Genomic DNA, 10,309 nt, shown 5'->3' with positions numbered 1-10,309 from the left:
GCTATTTATGCGATATTTAAAAAATTGTGAAAAACTGCATTCATTATTCGGTATTCGGCCTTCGGCCAAGCGTTTAAATTTTATTCGGCTTCGGACACAAATTTTCATTTCGGTGCATCCCTACAATATATATATATATATATATATATATATATATATATATATATATATATATATATATATATATATATATATATATATATATATATATATTAATATTTTTCATATTTTTATAGAGCTTTTCTAACCCATGACCTGTTTCGAAAGTCTTCCATTAGAATTATTATACTAAATAATACACTGCAAGAATCATGTTGAATCGAGTATCGATTCCGATATTGAATCATCCCCCCAGGAGTGGGAATCAATTTTTTTTATTTTCACCTAATTTTAAGTTTACAGTCAAAGCATTATGGTAACGAGTAATAATATTATTGTTACTATTATTAACAATAATAGTAATAATGATGATAATAATATAAATAATAATTACAATCATAATAATAATAATAATAATAATAACAATCAGTATAGTAATAATTATGACAATAATAATAATACAATAATAATAATAAAAATAATAATAACAATAATTACAGTAATGATAATGACATTCATGATAATATTAATACAAACAGCAACAATTATAATAGTAAAAATAATACTAATAATTATAATTATAACAATAATAGTAAAAACAACAACAATAATAATAATAAAAACAATAATAGTAATAATAATAATAATAGAGTGAGTATGATAATTACAATAATAATAATACAAATAATACAATTAATAATGACAATAATAGGAATAATATAATAAGAACAATAATAACAATTATAATAAAAATGTATTATTAATAAGAACAATAATAATATTAATAATATACAATAATAATGATGATAATAACGATAGTAATATTAATAACAACAACAACAATAATAATAATAATAATATACATAACTATAACAACAATAATGATAAGAATAATGTTAATACTGATAAAAATAATAACAATAACAAAATAAATAATAATACAACAATAATTATAATAATGATGCGATAATAATAATAATAATAACAACAATAATAATAATAACAACAAGAATAATAATGATAACAATAATAGTCAAAATAAGAACAATAATAATAATAATATTAAGGATGATGATAATAATAATAATAATAAAAAAAAAATAATAACAATAATAATAATAATAATAATAATAATACAAATAATAACACAAATAATGATATAGGAATAATATAATAGGAACAATAATAACAATATTAACAATACATTGCTATTAATAATAAAAAATAATAATCATATATATTAATAATGATTATCGTAATGATGATGATGATAATAATTATAATAATAATAACAACAATAATAATAATAATATTCATTATAATAGTCATAATGATAATGATAATGATAATAATTGATTGTATTTATAAAGCACTTTTCTACACCCTCAAAGTGCTTCACAATATAATTCATGTGCAATCAAAGCAAACTTTGGTGCATTTTAGAAGGAAAACAAGACTTTTAATTGGAGTTAATACTCTGAAAAACCAAGAGAGTTCTTAAAAAGGTGTAAACGTTCTGTACCTTCTCAACATGTAACAAGTACAATCTTGAATGCTAACAACCCGCAAGCACGTGCAGCCAGAACACATCATTCCATGAGAATAAAAACTCAACAACAAGTCAAGTCTTGAAGGACAATTAATCAAAATCCTGTTGAAAAATGATGAAGACGATAATACTATTATTACAGATATTATTACCTGGAAATAATATGTGTCAACAAAGTAGAACTTAACCTTTTACTTCACTTAAATATTATCCAATAATGCAACATTCATCATATTAGCACACATTCACATATCAATTTTAGGTCAAATAAAGACCTAAATATCTTCTTGACTCAAGAATGTAAAGATAGTTATCCAATAAATTTTCCATACTAAAACATCTGGCAACCCGACTACCAGCTTTGTCCTGCTAAAAACAGGTCTCAGTCTAGAAAAAATCATATATTCATATTTTTGTTTATACATTTCTATTGATCAATGTCTGATCTCTACGTTGACTTATGTTTTATGTCCTTTTTGCTAAAGAAAAAAAAATGTTTATGGCAAAAACACAAAATATGCAAAATATGCAAAATATTTCAAAGTGTAATATTTATTGTGAAGTAATTGAAGCCTTAAATATGTCAATAATTCATTAAAACATTGATTTTGATTCATTCATATTTTTGGAACAAACACAGTTTTGAGGAAAAACAAATTATACTAAAAATATCGAGGATCCAAAAGGGTCCCACTTATAAAAATGTTAAAAAATAAGTCATACAGAGTTTGTTTGTTTGTACTGATTATAAGTTTGTATTTGTTATGTTTTTTGTTTTTTTATGTCCTATTTGTCAAAGAACACTTTTTTTTTCAATGACAAAAACACACAATATGAAAAAGGAAACCTGCTAAAATTCTCTGGGATCCAAAAGGGTCCTACTCATTATTCATCATTTCAACCAAAAATCTCTAAATCAACTTCAAATCTATTTGTCCATCATAAGTTTGTATATATATATATATATATATATATAATTTTTTTATTTGATGATTTTTGTTTTGTTTTATGTCCTTTTTGTAAAAGAACACTTTGTTTTTTATGACGAAAACACAAAATATGCAATATTTTCCTCAACAAATATTTCAAAGAGTGATATTTGATGTTAAGTAATTGGAGCCTTGAAAATGTCAATAACTAATAACATTTATTTTTTGAGCAAAGACCGTTAAAAAACAAACAAACAGAAAACTGCTCAAATTCTCTGGTATCCAAAAGGGTTCCACTCATTATTTATCATTTCAACCTAAAATCTGTAGATCATCTTCAGATCTATTTGTCCATCATAAGTTTTTTTAAATTGTTTTTTGTTAGTTTGTTTAATGCCCTTTTTGTCATACAAAACGTAGTTGTTGTTTTTTTTTTATTGCAAACACCCAAAATATGCGACATGCTCCCCAAATTTCTAATTGAAATATTTGATGTAAAAGTAATTGGAACTTTATTATGTCAATAATTCATAAAAACATTTATTTTCGATTCAATATTATTTTTTGAGCAAAGGCGGCTTAAAAAAAACCTGTTAAAATTCTCTGAAATCCCAAATTATGTACCCCGACTTCCGCCTGATTGTTCCTGATAGGCGCCAGCGCCCCCTGTAACCTAAAAAGGGAATAAGCGGTACAAAATGGATGGATGGATGGTTTGAAAAAAACCTGTTAAAATTCTCTGAAATCCAAAATTATAACTAAAAATATATTTTTTATTCTTTTTTTTTTTTTTTATGTTTTTTTATGTTTTTGTTTGTTTGTTTTATGCCCTTTTTGGCACAGAAAACGTAGAAATTCAAAAGACTTTGAAATAACATTTTAATTTCATTCTACGGGTTTTCTAGATTTGCCAGAATATTTTTTTTGAATTTTTATCATAAGTTTGAAGAAATATTTCACAAATATTCTTCGTCGAAAAAACAGAAGCTAAAATGAATAATTAAATTAAAATGTATTTAATATTCTTTACATGGTAGAGCTATTTACCGCTCAGTTGGTAGAGAGTGCCAGCAACTTGAGGGTGGCAGGTTCGATCCCCGCTTCTGCCATCCTAGTCACTGCCGTTGTGTCCTTGGGCAAGACACTTTACCCACCTGCTCCCAGTGGCACCCACACTGGTTTAAATGTAAAAATTAGATATTGGGTTTCACCATGTAAAGCGCTTTGAATCACTTTGAGAAAAGCGCTATATAAATATAATTCACTTCACTTCACAAAAAAAAAAAAAAATTTATTTGAACATTGATTTAAATTGTCAGGAAAGAAGAGGAAGGAATTTAAAAGGTAAATGTGTTTAAAAATCCTAAAATCATTTTTAAGGTTGTATTTTTTTCTCTAAAATTGTCTTTCTGAAAGTTATAAGAAGAAAACTAAAAAAAAATGAATTTATTCAAACAAGTGAAGACCAAGTCTTTAAAATATTTTTCTTGGATTTTCAAATTGTATTTGAGTTTGGTCTCTCTTAGAATTAAAAATGTCGAGCAAAGCGAGACCAGCTTGCTAGTAAATAAATACAATTTAAAAAATAGAGGCAGCTCACTGGTAAGTGCTGCTATTTGAGCTATTTTTAGAACAGGCCAGCAGGTTACCCATCTGGTCCTTACGGGCTACCTGGTGCCCGCGGGCACCGCATTGGTGACCCCTGGTGTAGAGTCGTTAAAATGTTAACAGGCGAGCAGGAGATTTACGCACGGTGCGCGCTATTACGCACGGACATAACTAAGGTGTAAACAACAACAAACCGTCTAAATGTGTGATTTATAAGCGACACGAGGCGACATAAGGAGAGAGATAGCAACATACCCACTTTCAACTCTTTTCCGAAGACGGTCCTCTCGCCCAGAGCCGAGCAGTTCCAGCGTCCATGTTTGAACTGGAACTGGCACTCATTGACGGCCATTTGCGCGCCTTCCCCGATCACGATGATCGCGTCGGGCCGACTCTGACAGATAATCCGCTGGCGGGGGGCCAGGCCCGGGATCTTGTTGCAGATGATACTGGCCCCCAGGGCCACCACCGAGGAGAAGCCGCTGCGGGAGGGACAGAAAGGATGGATCGGATTTTTTTTTTTTTCTTTTTATATTATTGGTTTCTCCCCCGGAGAGAAAAGTGTTGCCGGTGACGTCACGGACCACTCACCCGATCTTCAGGTAAACAATCCCCAAGCAGAGTAAAACCCGTAAAATCCATCTTCTGGTTCTCCGACTCATCGCTGCCTCGGGTTCATGCGAGGAGTTTCCGCAGGTGAGACGCCAAGTTCGGAACCCTTGCCTGCGCTCAGGTAAATCCCCACTCCAGGAGCGGGAAACGCATGAAAAAAAAGGGTGGGTGGGAGGGGGGACAAAAACGGCTTCACTGGCCTCGCGTCGAAGTGCGCCCGGATTCCTTGCGAGTGTCTCCTCTGCGCATGGCGAGGATGACGTCACCGCACAGGTAAGCGTGGAGGTGGACAAGTGCTGCGTTACGTCGCGCACTTCGGCTTTATATCTCTCGTCCGGGAGGGGGCGGGGCCTCTAGCCCTCTCTCTCTCGCTCTCGCTCTCTCTCTCGCTTTCTCTCTCCTCTCTCTCACTTTCAGGTGTTTCCTCATACTTGCCAACCTTGAGACCTCCGATTTCGGGAGGTGGGGGGTGTAGGTGTGATAGTTCAGTCTGGCAACTTTACCTTACTCACCGACATACCTACTGATACATACCGTACCTTCTGATACCTTAACCACATTTCCATGTATCGACCTTCATGCCTTGCTGTTCGTTTTTGACCACGCCACGTAAGTTTTTGTATTTACGCCTCAGTGCAAGTCTGTCCCTAAAAAAAATCCCTCTCTGAAGTGGAAGCGTGAAAAAAACGATGGCCCCGAAGAGGGGCGTGAAAAAAATCTGTCCTCAAAGCGGGGGCATGAAAAACTTCTGTCCCTAAAGAGCGAGGGTGAAATATGTTTGTCCCCACAAAGGGGGAGCGTTTGAATATTCAGGCCCTAAAGGGGAGCGTAAAAAAAATAATTCCCCACAAAGGGGGCTTTAATGAAATTTGAAACTAAAGGGGGAGCGTGAAAAAAAATGATGTTCCAAAAATGGGTCGTGAAAAATAATCTCTCCCCAAAGGGGGAATGTGAAAAAATTCCGCCCCTAAAGGGGTAGCATGGAAAAAAAATAATGTTCCAGAAGGGGGGCGTGAAAAAAAAAATGTTCTCAAAGGGGAGGCATGAAAAACGTCCGTCCCTAAAGAGGGAGGGTGAAAAATGTTTGTCCCCACAAAGGGGGAGCGTTTAAAAATTCAGGCCCTAAAGGGGAGCGTAAAAAAAATAATTCCCCACAAAGAGGGCATTAATGAAATTTGAAGCTAAAGTGGGCGTGTGAAAAAACTCCACCCCTAATGGGCAAGCGTGACGACAAAAAAAAATTCCCCCAAGGGGGGCGTGAAAAAAAATAGTTCTCAAAGGGGAGGCATGAAAAACGTCGGTCCCTAAAGAGGGAGCGTTAAAAAATTCGGGCTCTGAAGGGTAGCATAGAAAAAATAATACCCCACAAAAGGGGAAATATTAATGAAATTTGAACCTTAAGGGGGAGCGTGAAAAAATGTATGTTCCCAAAGTGGGTCGTGAAAAATAATCCGTCCCCAAAGGAGTAGCATGAAAAAATTCCGCCCCTAAAAAGGGAAGCGTGAAAAAATATGTCCCCAAAAAGGGGGCGAGAAAAAGAATCTGTCCTCAAAGGAGTGGGGGGCATGAAAAACGGCCGTCCCTAAAGAGGGAGCGTCAAATATAATGTCCCTAAAGGGGAGCGTAAAATTTAATTCTCCCCTTTAGGTAAAAAAAAAACAATTCACGCCCCCCTATTTGGGTAGACATTTTTTTCCACTCTTCTCCTTTAGGGACATAATTTTTTCACGCCCCCCTTTGGGGAAAGATTATTTTACACACCTCCCTTTCGGGACATCATTTTTTTCACGGTTACCTTTTAAGTACGGAATTTTTTCACTCCCTCTCCCTTTGAGGAGAGATTCTTTTTCACACTCCCCTCTTTGGGGACAACATTTTTTTCATGCCTCCCTATGTGGGGACAGATTCTTCTCACTCTTCACTTTTATGAACTTTTTTTTTTTTCACGCCCCCCCCACTTTGAGGACGGATATTCTTTTTCAAGCCCCACTTTGGGGACGTAATTTTTTTTCAGAGCATAAAAAAAAATCCCCACAAAGGGGGATTTAATAAAACGTGCACCTAAAGGGGGAGCGTGAAAAAAATAAAATCCCAAATTGGGAAGAAAAAAAAAATCTGTCACCAAAGGGGGCGCGTAAAAAAATGTCACCCCTATAGGGGAAGCGTGAAAAAAATGATGACCCCCAAAGGGGAGCGTGAAAAATAATCTGTCCTCAAGGGTGGGGGGTGGTTGGTCGGGCACTAATATTTGTTATACCAAATAAGACTTTGCAAGAATCGTGTTGAATAGATAATTGGTTCTGAATGAAATCGTCAACCCAGGAATCAGAAAGGATGGCGTAAAAAATAATCCGTCCTCAAAAATTTCGTCCCTAAACGGAGAGCGTGAAAAAATATTTTCCCCACAAAAGGGCAGGAAAATTAATCTGTCCCCAAAGGGTGGGGGCATGAAAAAAATCCCTCCCTAAAGGGGAAGCTTGAAAAAAAAATGTTTGTCCCCGAAGGCGGGCGTGAAAAAGTAGCTGTCTTCAAAGGGGGGCATGAAAAATTCATTACCTAAAGAGGGAGCGTGGAAAATGTTAGTCCCCACAGAGGGGGAGCGTTAAGAAGTTCCGTCCCTAAAGGGGGAGCGTTAAAAAAAAATCCATACAAAAGGAGGCATTAATTAAATGTGTACCTAAAGGGGGAGCGTGAAAAAAATTATGTTCCAAAGGGGAGCATGAAAAATAATCTGTCCTCAAGGGGTGGGAGAGTGGGGGGTATCAAGTAACAAACGTGTCCGCATCGTTCAATTTACTGAACTATTGTGACGACGATTATACCAAATAATACGTTGCAAGAATCGTGTTCAATAGAGAATTGATTCTGAATCAAATTGTCACCCCCATCGGAAGGGGGGGCGTGAAAAAGAATCTGTCCTCAAATGGGGGGCTTTAAAAAATTCCGTCCCTAATGAAAAATAGTTTTTCCCCACAAAGGGGGGCATCAAAAAAGTCTGTCCCTAAAGGGGAAGCGTGAAAAAATGTCACCCCTATAGGGGAAGCGTGAAAAAAATGATGACCCCCAAAGGGGAGCGTGAAAAATAATCTGTCCTCAAGGGTGGGGGGTGGTTGGTCGGGCACTAATATTTGTTATACCAAATAAGACTTTGCAAGAATCGTGTTGAATAGATAATTGGTTCTGAATGAAATCGTCAACCCAGGAATCAGAAAGGATGGCGTAAAAAATAATCCGTCCTCAAAAATTTCGTCCCTAAACGGAGAGCGTGAAAAAATATTTTCCCCACAAAACGGCAGGAAAATTAATCTGTCCCCAAAGGGTGGGGGCATGAAAAAAATCCCTCCCTAAAGGGGAAGCTTGAAAAAAAAAATGTATGTCCCCGAAGGCGGGCGTGAAAAAGTAGCTGTCTTCAAAGGGGGGCATGAAAAATTCCTTACCCAAAGAGGGAGCGTGGAAAATGTTAGTCCCCACAGAGGGGGAGCGTTAAGAAGTTCCGTCCCTAAAGGGGGAGCGTTAAAAAAAAATCCATACAAAAGGAGGCATTAATTAAATGTGTACCTAAAGGGGGAGCGTGAAAAAAATTATGTTCCAAAGGGGAGCATGAAAAATAATCTGTCCTCAAGGAGTGGGAGAGTGGGGGGTATCAAGTAACAAACGTGTCCGCATCGTTCAATTTACTGAACTATTGTGACGACGATTATACCAAATAATACGTTGCAAGAATCGTGTTCAATAGAGAATTGATTCTGAATCAAATTGTCACCCCCATCGGAAGGGGGGGCGTGAAAAAGAATCTGTCCTCAAATGGGGGGCTTTAAAAAATTCCGTCCCTAATGAAAAATAGTTTTTCCCCACAAAGGGGGACATCAAAAAAGTCTGTCCCTAAAGGGGAAGCGTGAAAAAAAAATATGTACCCAAAGGGGGCGTGAAAATTAATCTGTCCTCAAAGGGTCAGGGCGTAAAAAAAATCACTCCCTAAAATGGGGGCGGAAAAAATTATGTCCCTAAAGGGGAAGCGTGAAAAAAATATGTCCCCAAAGGGCCCGTGAAAATTAATCTGACCTCAAAGGGTCAGGGCGTGAAAAAAATCCCTCCCTAAAAGGGGGGCGGAAAAAAATATGTCCCTAAAGGGGAAGCGTGAAAAAGAATCCCTCCTCAAAGGGGGACGGGGGGGCATGAAAAATTTCCGCCCCTAAAGGGTGCGCATGAAAAATGATGTCCCTAAAGGGGAGCGTAAAAAAAGAATTCCCCACAAGGGAGGTATTAAAAAAATGTATACCTCAACGGGGAGCGTGAAAAAATTCTGTCCTTAACTGTAGAGTGTAAAAAATTTTCATACCCACAAAGGGGGGCGTTAAAAAAATTCCCTCTTTAAAGGGGGAGCGTGAAACAAAAATCCCCACAAAGGCTGTATAAAAAAAAATTGTACCCTTATGGGAAGCGGGGGGAAAAAATTATGTCCCCAAAGTGGGACGTGAAAAATAATCCGTCCCCAAAGGGGGGACGTGAAAAAATTCCGTCCCTAAAGGGGAAGTGTAAAAAAATATTTGTCCCCACAAATGGGACGTGAAAAAATACCATCCCTAAAGGGGAGCACGAAAAAATTATGTTCCCAAATTGGGGCATGAAAAATCATTTGTCCCCCAAAGGGGGTCATGAAAAAAATTATGTCCCAAAAGGGGAAGAGTGAAAAAAATTTTCTCCACATAGGGGGAGAGGGGGGGCGTGAAAAAAATATATCTGTACCTAAAGAGGGAGCGTGAAAATAATTATGTCCACAAAGGGAGGCGTGAAAAAAAAAACATACTTAAAGGGGGGTGCGGGAAAAAATTGTGTCCGCAAAGGGGGGGCGTGAAAAATAATATGTCCTCAAAGGGAAGGGGAGTGAAAAAATTATGTCCCTAAAGGGGAACAGTGAAAAGGAAATCTGTTCCTAAAGGGGGAGCGTCAAAAAAGTTCCATCCCTAAAGGGGTAGCATGGAAAAATTATGTCCCCAAATTGGGGCATGAAAAATAATTTGTCCCCAAAGGGGGGGTGAAAAAAATCCATACTTAAAGGGGGGTGCGGGAAAAAAATTGTGTCTGCAAAGGGGAGGGAGGGGCGTGAAAAATAATATGTCCTCAAAGGGAGGGGGAGTGAAAAAATTATGTCGCTAAAGGGGAAGAGTAAAAAAAAAATCTGTTCCTAAAGGGGGAGCGTCAAAAAAATGATGTTCCCAAAAGGGGGCGTGAAAAATAATCTCTCCTCAAAAGGAGGGAAGTGTGAAAAAAATCTGTCCCCACAAAGTGGGGCGTGGAAAAACATGATGTACCTAAAGGCGAAGTGTAAAAAAATATTATGTCCCCAAAGAGGGGTGTGAAAAAGAATCCCTACACTTTAGGGAAAAAATGAAGTCCCTAAAGGGGAAGACTGAAAAATGTTTGTCCCTACAAAGAGGGGCATGAAAAACAATCTGTACCTTAAGGGGGAGCGTGAAAAAGAATCTGTCATGAAAGGGAAGGGGGAGAGAAA

At 36.7% G+C, this 10,309-nt stretch overlaps 1 protein-coding gene across 1 annotated transcript in view; it reads right to left on the bottom strand.

The window, feature by feature from the left end:
• LOC133554348 (protein Wnt-7a-like) overlaps nt 1-5,079 on the bottom strand; it is a 73,305-nt gene extending 68,226 nt beyond the window's left edge. The window contains exons 1-2 of the mRNA XM_061902961.1: nt 4,777-5,079; nt 4,441-4,667 (exon numbers count right to left, since the gene is read on the bottom strand). Of these exons, the coding sequence (XP_061758945.1) occupies nt 4,441-4,667; nt 4,777-4,847 (298 nt within the window). The 5' untranslated portion in view covers nt 4,848-5,079. The remainder of the gene's footprint in view (nt 1-4,440; nt 4,668-4,776) is intronic.
• Nucleotides 5,080-10,309: the final 5,230 nt, after the last annotated feature.

Source organism: Nerophis ophidion, linkage group LG06 (assembly GCF_033978795.1).
Source record: "Nerophis ophidion isolate RoL-2023_Sa linkage group LG06, RoL_Noph_v1.0, whole genome shotgun sequence".
Taxonomy (NCBI): domain Eukaryota; kingdom Metazoa; phylum Chordata; class Actinopteri; order Syngnathiformes; family Syngnathidae; genus Nerophis; species Nerophis ophidion.
The sequence above is the reverse complement of the archived record's forward strand: the minus strand, read 5'-3'. Positions and strand labels throughout refer to the sequence as shown.